Source organism: Liolophura sinensis, chromosome 9 (genome assembly GCF_032854445.1).
Source record: "Liolophura sinensis isolate JHLJ2023 chromosome 9, CUHK_Ljap_v2, whole genome shotgun sequence".
In the NCBI taxonomy this organism is placed as follows: Eukaryota; Metazoa; Mollusca; class Polyplacophora; order Chitonida; family Chitonidae; genus Liolophura; species Liolophura sinensis.
In genome coordinates, this window is record NC_088303.1 from 14,107,311 (window position 1) to 14,118,928 (window position 11,618).

General features: G+C 39.7%; 1 protein-coding gene across 2 annotated transcripts; it reads left to right on the plus strand.

The window, feature by feature from the left end:
* The first annotated feature begins 3,149 nt into the window (after window positions 1-3,149).
* Window positions 3,150-10,830, plus strand: LOC135475860 (peptidyl-prolyl cis-trans isomerase B-like). 2 transcript variants are annotated; one of them, XM_064755806.1, is made up of 5 exons: window positions 3,150-3,425; window positions 6,947-6,988; window positions 7,627-7,828; window positions 8,385-8,504; window positions 9,425-10,830. In XM_064755806.1, the coding sequence occupies exons 1-5, from the start codon at window positions 3,369-3,371 to the stop codon at window positions 9,661-9,663; spliced, it is 660 nt and encodes a 219-aa protein (XP_064611876.1). In that variant the 5' UTR covers window positions 3,150-3,368; the 3' UTR covers window positions 9,664-10,830. The 2 variants fall into 2 exon arrangements, with proteins under 2 accessions (XP_064611876.1, XP_064611875.1); XM_064755805.1 differs by lacking the exon at window positions 6,947-6,988 and having other exon boundaries at window positions 3,275-3,425.
* Window positions 10,831-11,618: the final 788 nt, after the last annotated feature.

The window sequence follows — 11,618 nt, forward strand, 5'->3', positions numbered from 1 at the left end:
GATTTGCTCACGCCATAAAGTAGTCATGGTATATTTGTGACATATACCTACATACCAGTATATCCATATTATGTCTCCACCGATCTTTTTAGACAGCTGGGGAGCGTCTCTGTTTCAATTGCCGATAGGCACGCGACCTTATCTTTTTTTTCTCTCCTTCTGTCAACCTGACCGCCGTCATATAAGTAAAGTATACTTTGAGTAAAGCCTTATAAACAACAATCAAATACAGTAAATCATAGTTTAGCCAACTAATGTGCCGTACTTTTAATCCTAAACACGCTGTCTTCTCCCGTACGTCGGAAAGTCTTCCAGCAACCTGTAGATGGTCGTGGGTTTCTCCAGGGCTCTGCGCGGTTTCCTCCCACCATCGTGCTGGCCGCCGTCGTGTAAGTGAAATATTCATGAGTAGGGCGTAAAACTCCAATGCAAACAAAGCTGGCTCCTTTGCCAGAGAATGAAGACACATTAGGGTTGAAACTAATGGGCAATGGTCCCCATCGTCGTTATATGACTGAAATATGACTCTGTCCGGTTTCCTCCCACCATCGTGCTGGCCGCCGTCGTGTAAGTGAAATATTCTTGAGAAGGGCGTAAAACACCAATCAAATAAATTAATATTAAAACTAGCACTAGCAACACTGGGGCGCTGTAACTCGGACACAGCCTAATAGCTGTGATCAATGTTGCGGAAATACGGAAATTGTCGCGCTGCGCATGGAATCAATTGGACATATATATCCTGGACAGGAATATGGACTGACAGACAAGCAGAACCAGTATACCATAATACGCACCTCTCCCCAAGCCTAATAGCGAGCTTGTAAAGTTAGGATGAGGCCATGAGAGACCTTCCATCAATTTCCTGTGTAGTATCTTAAGGACATTTCCACAACTATATTTTCTACCACTTTCTCAAAAATAATAATAAAGGCGACAACACGGATATTTGAGGCACAGCTTCATTTAACTCCTGTGTAGGATACCATTCCTGCATTGAATGTCAGGTGCGAGGGTTTCCACAATTTTCTGATTTTTTTTTCTGAAAAGAATGAATACAAGCACGGCTTGCGTGTCTTGTACGTGTCCAAGGTATGATGGTCTCCGTACTAGAATTGAAAGTTGTATTATCTATCAAACAGAAAAATATATATATATTTAGTTATAAATTACGTTGGACACACCGATGGTTTTCACAATAAAAATTTATGTAGTCAATTTTCTAGCATTTTGTCTTTAGCAGAACTTATCGTATGGTTTCTGTTTTACCACATATGTACCGGATATACACATCCCGGGATTCAACAATTATGTAATTTATGTAACGATTTGTTAGTTACGCCCTGTAGGGCAAATATACCAGCGTGCACAATTAAGCCGGACTTGATTCCCACGCCTGTCTACGCCGAGAGGAGCTAGCCGGATTATACCGTACCCCGGTATACACTAGAAGTGACGTCTTTGTTTTAGTCTGTTAAACATCTGCTGTGAAGTTGTGGTCAGATTTCAGGCATGTCCGATGACTTTATTATTTACACGTAAACTTGAAACTTGATCGTAGTAGAGCTTGACAAGTCAGATATGACGTCATCGGATTAGATCCCCTGTTGTTCGTCCGTAACCCTTCACTGAATGGTGTGTATGTTACGCATATAGGAAATGCTAATTCGTTAGAAGCATCCACGAATGCGTAGACGTATGTAGTCCCCTCTATTTCTAGTTGTAGTTAGTTTCAGCTAATGTCTTTAACTTGTCAGTTTAACACAGCCCTGATTTATTGGAGAGTATAATTTTCATCGATCCAAATGGCTTCCTTCACAATTCTGCTTACTCCACCCCCCCCACCCCCCCCCCCACCCACACACACACAATAATCAGAACTAGCCTAGGGGGGATGTAAGTTGCTTCGTTTAAACATTTACAGGTCCTGAGAGAATAAAACCACATGTATTGCTGGGGTAAACATGCCAGAGGCCGTATTTCAGGGCTGATCATTTACCAAATATTGCGCGCTAGCACAGCGTAATGACCAGGAGTCTCTCACCAATGCGGTCGCTGTGAGTTCTTGTCCAGCTCATGCTGGCTTCATCTCCGGCCGTACTTGTGAAGGTCTGCCAGCAGCCTGCGAAAGGTCGTGGGTTTCCCCCGGGCTCTGCCCGGTTTCCACCCACCATAATGCTGGCCGCCGTCGTATAAGTGAAGTAAATATTCTTGACTACGGCGTAAAACACCAATCAAATAAATAAATAAATAAATAAACCAAATATTGCACTGTTGTCGCTGCCGGTATTTTTTACTCTCCATACTGTTCATGTAGTCTTTTGTATTTTGAAGAAATTAAAACATTGAGAAAGTACCGGTACTTATTCTGGTAGGGAAGTTACATTTCATATACATTTACCTCTTAAAGAACTTAAAGTGTGGACTTTAAGTGACATTTGATGCATGTCTGCATCACATAGCGTTTCACATGAGATTTCTGTGTCTCAACTCGAACCACAGTCGCAATGACTACTGTACCTCGGCATGTAGTATACATCTGACCACCAAAAGGACGGCATGTGTCGTCAGAATGACAGTATTTTGTTTATAACATCTTTTTTCGAAGATGAAGTATGTGCACCTCCGTACGTATATCGGAGCTGGGGGTTATCTAAGCAGTAAAATGAGATTCCGTCTTTTTTTCCCTCTCATCGCTTTGTCTAAGCTTTGTACGTTCAATTATTAGGTGTTTTTTTTTAATGTGATGAATGAAAATCTTTTTTAAGTGGTCAACTTGTTGTTAATGGAAGTAAATATGGATCTGTTTATATGTTTACACCCAATTGCAGCAAATGTGTCAATAAAGTAGTTTGTATAGCACTATGCCGGCGGATCTTGACAAGATATTATTTTTCCGACATCGTCAATCGTGACTAAAAATAAACTTGTATCCAAAAGACCGAATCATATGAGTGGAGATTAAAATGCTGTGCAACAAATGGCATAAGATTTTGGAAAATGAAAGCCTAGGTTAACGTCAGACCTATAATTGGCCTATACATCTCGACGGTGAAGTGAGATGGCAAAGAATTCCATTATGAAAGCGTTAATAAGAATTTGGCGTATGATAGTTTTATTCAGACTTTTGTCACAGGGCCAGGAATCTCAGTAACTTTGTAAAAGAAAACATCACCAGACTGGTTTTCCACGGTTACTTCCCGTTGTTGAGATTTGTCCAATCTTTCCCCGCCAGGACAACCCCCTCCCCCCTGCCCACTCTCTCCCCGGCTCTGTGCCACGTACCCCGAACCCTGAGTCACCCCAGCCGTCTTATAGAGGAGCAGCTACTCTCTCGCAAGCGTTCTTCTTCATCACTCCCTCACAAGATGGCAGCATCGCAGTTCTTCGTTCTCGTAGTTATTACTCTGGCCAAGCTTATTGAGGTAATGTATTGTCTAAGTTTCATCACAAAATATGGTGTATACTATTGCTAGCATGCAGTAGAGCCACTTTTCAGGTAATTGCTCAGCCTGAGAGTTATGCAGTTGTTTAAGGTAGTTTGTGCACGGCTGTGTAGTGGCTTGGTGAGCGGGGTGAAATTAGATCCGGTCTTATACTAGTTATACCCGGTCTATTCCTGTACTCACACATGGCCTGTATACGTGGCATTGACCCTAGGCTTTGCACAGAACGTAACTTAGAACAATTTTCTCTGTTTACGTAGATTTTTAGACAACTTTGATTAGTATAATACAGTTGCAAGAGTCAGCACTTACCTGCAATTTCATTTTCATCCACTTATCACTTACAATAAACTTATATGTGTATAACGGACGACGACATATTCATTCCTTATTTAATTGCATGTTATAAAAATTCTTTTGATGAGGATCGAAGCGTTTAAGTCAGTTGTTTCTGTGTAAACCTTCAAACGGTATAGATTTGACCAATTTAGTGTTGAAAAAGATTACTCTCATCCTGTAGTCCTAAATAGTCGACGATTCCTTTCCGCAGCACGACTTACAAAGCAGAAAAAGTAACACATCATCTTATATTCAACTACGAATGTTTTATACCTCTAAAGAATACTTGCGTAGGGCTGGATTGGGAATGTTTAATCAATGAGTATGTTAATGAGTGTGCCTTTTGTCCCATTGATGTGAGTTAAGATTCAAAGCTTCTGACCTAGCTTTGTATGTGTTTCAACCGCATCACGCAGGGGCTTGGTCAAAAACTAGTTTCGTCTCATGTATGTTCTAAACGGCTAGTTGCGATTGACCTATAGCTATGTAGCTTATATGCTTAATAAGTGTTCATAATGGTGGTACGGATTGTGGGTTCTTGACCATATATATCAATGTATCCTCTGCTCACAATACACGTATATTCAGTGTCTTTTTCATCATAAGTTACATCGTTCACAAAACCATCTCTGATCAAATGCCGGGAAGAAGTGTTCAGTGAAGATTAAAGCTTCCACATAACGACATTAAGTAAATTCAGGAATTGTACAGCAGTTTACAGCTTTAGACTATTTGGCAACACGCATGTTTAAAATGTTGGCCGTTAAACATTACCACATGTTGGTTTTGTGGCGACTGCGTGTAGGCCCATAAGGGCATACTCATGAATAATCAACGCATTTCACACATGCAGGGTTGTAACATAGTTGTGTAAGATTGCTTCACACACCGGAAGTACGACTCGGAAGCCGTTTGACATATTACATGATCAATTAAGGGCGCACTAAAACGCTTCCTCTGAGCTGTGTGGTTCCCGTAGGTAACTGAGTGACATTTTGAAACGAATTCTTTCAAAATATTTGAAATCATAGATACTTCATAACATGAAAGATGGCCAGGGTTGTTTGAGAAATAGTTCTTTTGTCCTGTTTGCACCTTTAAGGTTTTAACAGAAAAAATAGCACACCAAAGCGTGTATTTTAACAAATGTATTATAGCAAAGCATTGACTTGGGTATACTTTCTTGAAGGGTGTTAGATGTTGTGCTTATTAAGATGTTTAGGTATTTCTTGTTGTATTGATCACAACTGTTTAGGTTTGCATTCCAAAACCACTCAAAAACGTGATTTAGCAAACGTACTAATAAGCCAAAGATTTTTGTTAAGTACTAAATACTTTAACAATGGGTCTTAACAGTTTCATGTGATGTGCAGTATAATGCCCTTTTGGGTGTTTTTTGGTAGGTAAAGGGAATTATGAAATGAAAAAAGATGCTGATTGTGATTTATATGTGCAAAAAAAAAACGGGTTCTTTTTTTACGCAGGATACAGTTTGATTCCAAATGTACGTGTATGCAAAGAGTCTGAAGCCATTTATAACAGAAACGTAATTTGCATCTTTTAATTTTTGGTGCAAAATAGCCACAATCACGTCATGCTTTTTATATAAATCTATACCTTCATTTTATTTCTGAACTCTAACACTTTCGTCAACATTCCTTTTTTTTTATTGACACTTTCTTTCTTAACTTTTCAATAACAGTTTCCTAACAATGTAAACCGCGAGGCGAAAGGCAAATCGCTTCGGTTCGGTGAACTCACGTAACGTTACTCGAAAAGGACCCCGCGTGGTTCAGTGGCGAGGTAAGTTTAGCTTGGGTTGGTTATTTTATTTTATTTTTTTTTTGATGGCAGATTTTTCCGACAAACTTCTACTGTATAAATAGTTTTATTAAAATAGATTGGAATGGGAGAGGGAACATACATATATATAAAGAAGCAAACTTGTAAAACCACGCATCTCATGGAAACAGTCATTTGGCACACGAAGTTTTTGTACTGTAGAAATATAATAAACCAGCTGTGGTATACGTGTCCATAGTTTGCACATGTGCCAATGACATCATACAGGGCGCCACAATCAGCCAACATCCATATCCATTCCCTAGCAATATCAAAACAGTGTATATTATGATACCAAGCAGGCAAAATGTCTGGCTGTAAAATGCGGATAAACTTTAATTGACGCTACCATACACCCGGGAAGCCACTGACGACATACGGTACATTTGTGAATTGGGCTGGTTTTGTTATCTACGCGTTTGTTTATTAATTTGATTGGTGTTTTACCTCGCACTGAAAAATATTCTTTTATACGACGGCCGCCATCATTATATTGGGAGGAAATCGAGCAGAGCCCGGGGGGAAACCCACGGCCATCTGGAGGTTGCCGGCAGACCTTCCCACTTACGGTTATGAGCTGGACTTGAACACACAGCGACCGCATTGCTGATAGGCTTCGCACTGGTGAGAGACTTCTGGGTCATAACACCGTGCTGGCGTGCTAACCACCTCGGCCACGAAGGCCTCCTCGACACGTTTATATCCGCGCCACTAAGGACTGGAAATATACAGAAACGAGTGCCCGAAACAGTTTTTGTTTACTTCTTTTGTTTTTAGTTATCCTTTGTATGGTCCAGGAACTGCTGTATAAAATGAAGGTTATAGAGTGTGTAGAAAAAAATTGGTTCTTGTGTCAAGGCAAGGTGAATATAGTTCGTCATGACACCAAGATACTTTGATTTTATTAACTAATTTCCATGTAAAGTCGTGATGAGTTGAGATTACTGTATCTGTCCCTGAATGGCAGTAGCATCTTTAGGAATGTTTCTAATTGCGGTTGAAGTAAAATGTCTTAAATGATAATAATTTTAGGGGAAAGAAAACCCTGTAACGCTGAAGGAAATTCCGTAGCATGTATAAGCAACTGTATATTAAATGACAGTGGCACCTTTACAAGTGTGTCTTCATACGGTTTAAATGAAAACTTTTAAATGATAATGATGTTAGGCGAAAGAATACACCTGCAGCGAATTCCCAAGCATGTATATGCAATTGTGCAATCTGTTTTGTCAAAATTAAGATACTAGTACCCTCTTTAGACGGTTTTGGTTCGCTCACTTACGACGCAAAACTAAATGGAACCAACTTTCTGTACACAGACTCACGCCTACCCCAAACCATCAAGTGGGTGCACAAACTGTGTAAGTAAATAAAAAAATATATAGCCCTAAGAATTTATTGGAGAGAGCGTTTGGTTGGACGTTGCCGAAACTCCTGTTTACTACAGGCGCATATATAGCCAGTCGTCAACAAGCATTTACCGCACGAATTTAGGTGATAAAATCTCGATGCTGCAATCGAGTTTATTGGAATTATAATCAGAACAATGCTTGTTATTGTCTTATTGTGATTTAGATAATGAGAATGGCTATATACGAGCTGCAGTAGAGTCGTATATATTAAATACTGTCGTCTGAAACGCCTATTTTCCCAATTTCCGAATGTGGGGAAAATGATTTCGGCCATTGGGGTTTGGCCGTGCCTGAATGTCACTCTCTTAAATAGCTGTGGGATTTTTTTTGACAAGTTGGTGACTTATTGAGCTATGTGTTTCAAACAATATCAGTGGTAGAACAGTGTCTATAGCTGGAGTGGTAGGGTGTAAGAAACACAGGGATGTGTCATTAATACTGTCTACATCTCAGTTATCTTGCTTAGCAGTGTTTGTGCTCCGAAGTCTTTAATGCTACAAGCATCTTACACGATGATTGTACCGCACTGAAAATAATACGACAGTGGTTTGTGGGGACATAGATAACAAGACAAACTTTATTTTCAGGCCGGAGATACGACAGTGACGAAAAAGGTGTTCTTTGATATCTCCATCGACGGTGAAGAAGTGGGTAGGATCGTATTCGGTCTTTTCGGCGACACAGCCCCTAAAACCGTCAATAACTTCTACCAGCTTGCTAGTGGAGATCTGGGCTTCGGTTACGAGGGTAGCACATTCCACAGGGTGATCAAGGACTTCATGATTCAGGGTGAGTTCAGCGACGTTCCTTATGACATCCTCCCTTGGTCAAGAAATAAATCAATATATATAAGCAGTACCTATGTCAAGTATGTGGTTTTTACAACAATGAGGCAAGCAGACCGCAAAGAAATGGGCCACCAGTAGTTCATGCAGCTGCCTATTTTGGGTAATGCGACCCTTCAAACCAGCAATGCTCAGACATTATTATTCAGTTCAGCCATGTTTTGCCTTTCTTTGCCGGGTATGACTTGAGGTATAACCTCATCACACAAAAATTTGGAAAAAGCTTGCTCATCTGATTGAAGATATATGTTGAGATATTTTATTGGATGACCTATTTAATACTGACTTGTAAGTTAAAGGGTGTCCTGCAGCGATTCGAAAAAAATTCACATTCTAAATTTCTGCTTGAAAAAGGAACACAAGCGTACAAGTGAGGAACACAAGTGTTTCCACAACAGTATATTTAAAGTCATTTGGCACTTCTCCGATGAGTGTGAATATTACACATGCTTTCTCTCTTTGCTCCTGTACTGATCCATTTGTCACTATTATCGTTTCAGGGGGCGACTTTTCCGCACGTGACGGTTCCGGAACTAAGAGCATCTATGGCGATAGGTTTGACGACGAGAACTTCACCCTGGATCACTACGGGCCAGGCTGGCTGAGCATGGCGAATGCTGGTACGTGTGGGCGTGTGTTTTGAATTGGGGTAATTGGGGTTGCCATAATGACCTGGTCCCAAGATTGCGAAACTGTCTCATACCTAAATGAGAGCTTGTGTTAAATTCAAAAGGGTTTACTGCACTAAAACTGTGACGTCTTATAGAAATTTTTATTTTATTATTTCAAGAGTTGTCTTAGATTTTGTGACAAAAGAAGCTTTATTCAAGTTATTAGACTGAGTCTGAGTTAAATCAAAGGCAGCTTTGTGAACCTGGATCCTTGTCAAACTTAAGGTATCTTCCGCTGTTCACCGTTGCTATTTGTGAAGCACTCACTTGCATCCCGACATGGCTCAACCGCTATTTTTGAAGCACTCACGTGCATCCCGACGTGGCGCAACTGCTATTTTCAAAGCACTCTCTTGCATCCCGATATGGCTCAACCGTTATTTTTGAAGCATTCACTTGCATCCCGACATGGCTCAATCTCTATTTGTGAACCATTGACAGGCATCACGCCATGGCTTGGTCACTATTTGTGAATGAAGCATTCACAGACAAGCCGTTCTGTCTGCCTTTGTCAAGCATTCACATGCATCCCAACAAGATCCTGTTGTAGCTTTCGTCGTAAACGAAGGACAAACCTTTGACAATCTTTTGGTGACGTGTACGAATCCAGCTACCGCGCTGATTTGGCTGTTATTGCACGTCTGGCTATGGTTTTTAGCAGGCTGATATCTGTGGGGTGTGACAGAGGGCTTAAACGTATATCTTATATCTTTAAATCAGCATTAGTTCACTTATTATTGTTTCAAGTTACAAGTTCAACTTGTAAATTCTAACTAAATGTCTCTTATCATGTAATTAATAATATTATAATTAATAGATCACCTATGGATAGTTAAAATGCATATAACAATTCGTCGTTGTCTCCGCAGGTAAAGACACAAACGGCTCTCAGTTTTTCATCACGACCGTTGCGACGCCTTGGCTGAACGGGAAACACACGGTGTTCGGAAAGGTTCTGGAGGGAATGAAGATTGTGCGAATGATAGAAGATCAGCCGGTGGACAAAGAAAACAGAGACAAACCTCTCAAGGACATCGTCATCACCAAGAGTGGAACCATGACAGTCTTCTTACCGTTTGATGTAGAAAAGGAGGCCGTAGAGGAATGAATTGAGGTTTCTACATCGGTTTACATGTAAGCAGTGCCAAAGCTTAAACTATGCAGTATAACAAAACTGTTTTGTTTGGGAAATGATATTTTAATGTTATAATTGGACAAAGGAATGTAACATATATATGTATGTAAAAAAGTTGATATAAATGTTCATGTTTGTAACATACATTTTGAATATGAGGTTTAAAAACCATTTCATCCTGTGTTTTACTTCATGATTAAGGTTGTTCGTAGACAGTAGACAAAATAGTCATACCTTGTTAAAGGAATTTACCACTGGTAAGATGATTGCTTACTCTCGTTGTTGTTGAATACACAGATATGATGAGAAAATGTATCATAGTTTTAGAATCTCATGCGTATGTGCAATACCTCACCGAAAACATTGTGCCAAATTTGTGATCAGGAAGGATGTACCTTGTTTACCCTGTTGACATTATTAGTTTAGTCGTATTTTGTCTGGAAACCACCAAACTTCAGAATGTCTTTACAACAATCTGTAAAACAACAGTTCCATCACAGAGTGTTATTGCATTAGATATGTACCGGTACATGAAATTCAACTGTTAAAATTCTTACATTCATGTTTGTACTGTTTGGAACAAAAGCATTGACTGCCTGCCATGTATAACAATAGTTTGCTGGCGTATTCCATGCTGAGCACAAATTTGCTGTAAAGTCAATGTTTTTGTGTATCTGTGATCATATATCATATCCAGCCATCAGATTTATTACATTGTGAATCACGTTTAGATATTTTCTCTTTTGCTTATGTTGAATCATGCCGAGTGAAGATGTATGAAGTTGGATATTTCTGGAAATCCTTCAGTTTGTAAAAAAGTTTCCGCATACGACCACACTATAGTGTACCTGTTGCGAATTTCGATAAAGTGGAAGTGTGTTCAACATGTGTACACATGGAAACCAATCAGTGATTTATGACTTTGTAGAGCTTTTGTTTGTATATGGAGTATTACGTCAAACAAATTAAAATATATTTCTTGCACATCTGTCCAACCGTAACACATTGTACAGTCTACTTCGGATCATTTTGATATTTTCTTCTGTTGTGTGCATTGATTGTTGAGAGATTGATCTGTCATGTAATCTTTGTCATCGTCCAAATCATATTATGCGTGTAAATAAAACAATGTCACTTTTAGTATGCGCAGTTTTGCTTCAGTGTTTTTATCCAGTTGTGGTGACGTTTACAGTCTGGTTGTACACGTGTATTTCAAGCGTAGCTTGAAGTACAGTACAGTAAGCCAAAAGTCTTTGTTGTGTGGCAAACACGTGAGAAGGTCTTCCAGGACCCTGCTGATGTTCGTGCGTATATGCTTGTCGCCGTCGTATATGTGAAATATTCTTGAGTACGGCGTAAAGCACCAATCAAATCAATAAAATAAATAGGCGAACTGAAATGGTTCGTGGTTTCATTTACGTGACGACAAACGCCATCCCATGCTTTAGACTGAGATGGGGTAGATTTGTGTTCATTTGTCAGTCCGACCTTTTTTAATTGAATTACCATTGAGAAGCAGGATTTCGCAGTACATGAAGTATATCCCAACAAGTCACAATGTTTTCGTTTTTGCCGCTAATTACCCTTGTATCAGTCAAATGTTCAGGATTCGGGGAAGTAACTCTAAACGTGTATAGCACACAAGGATTATCTCCCTTATTACCAGGAAAACATGCTTGGCATGGCGCATTTATACAGGGGACTGATGCAAATATTACTTTGCCCACAATGTGTATTTACTTACATACACTGTACTTTGTAGTTTCTGGAGGCATGTTTTCTTCACTTGGTTACGAGGCTGTAAAACTTGGTGTGGAAAAGAGACAAAAACTAAACGTATGTACACGCTATTGCTATCTTCAAAATAATTTTCACCAACTTACAGAAATTTGTTATCGGTCTATGTCAAGCAGCTTGAAAACCAAAGT

What these genes read in the sequence shown, in the direction of transcription:
- LOC135475860 (XM_064755806.1), top strand. Translation starts at nt 3,369, where the DNA reads ATGGCAGCATCGCAGTTCTTCGTTCTCGTAGTTATTACTCTGGCCAAG. An exon ending in CAAGGACTTCATGATTCAGG is followed by an intron (nt 7,829 to 8,384) that starts GTGAGTTCAGCG and finishes TTATCGTTTCAG; the next exon opens with GGGGCGACTTTTCCGCACGT. An exon ending in GCTGAGCATGGCGAATGCTG is followed by an intron (nt 8,505 to 9,424) that starts GTACGTGTGGGC and finishes TTGTCTCCGCAG; the next exon opens with GTAAAGACACAAACGGCTCT.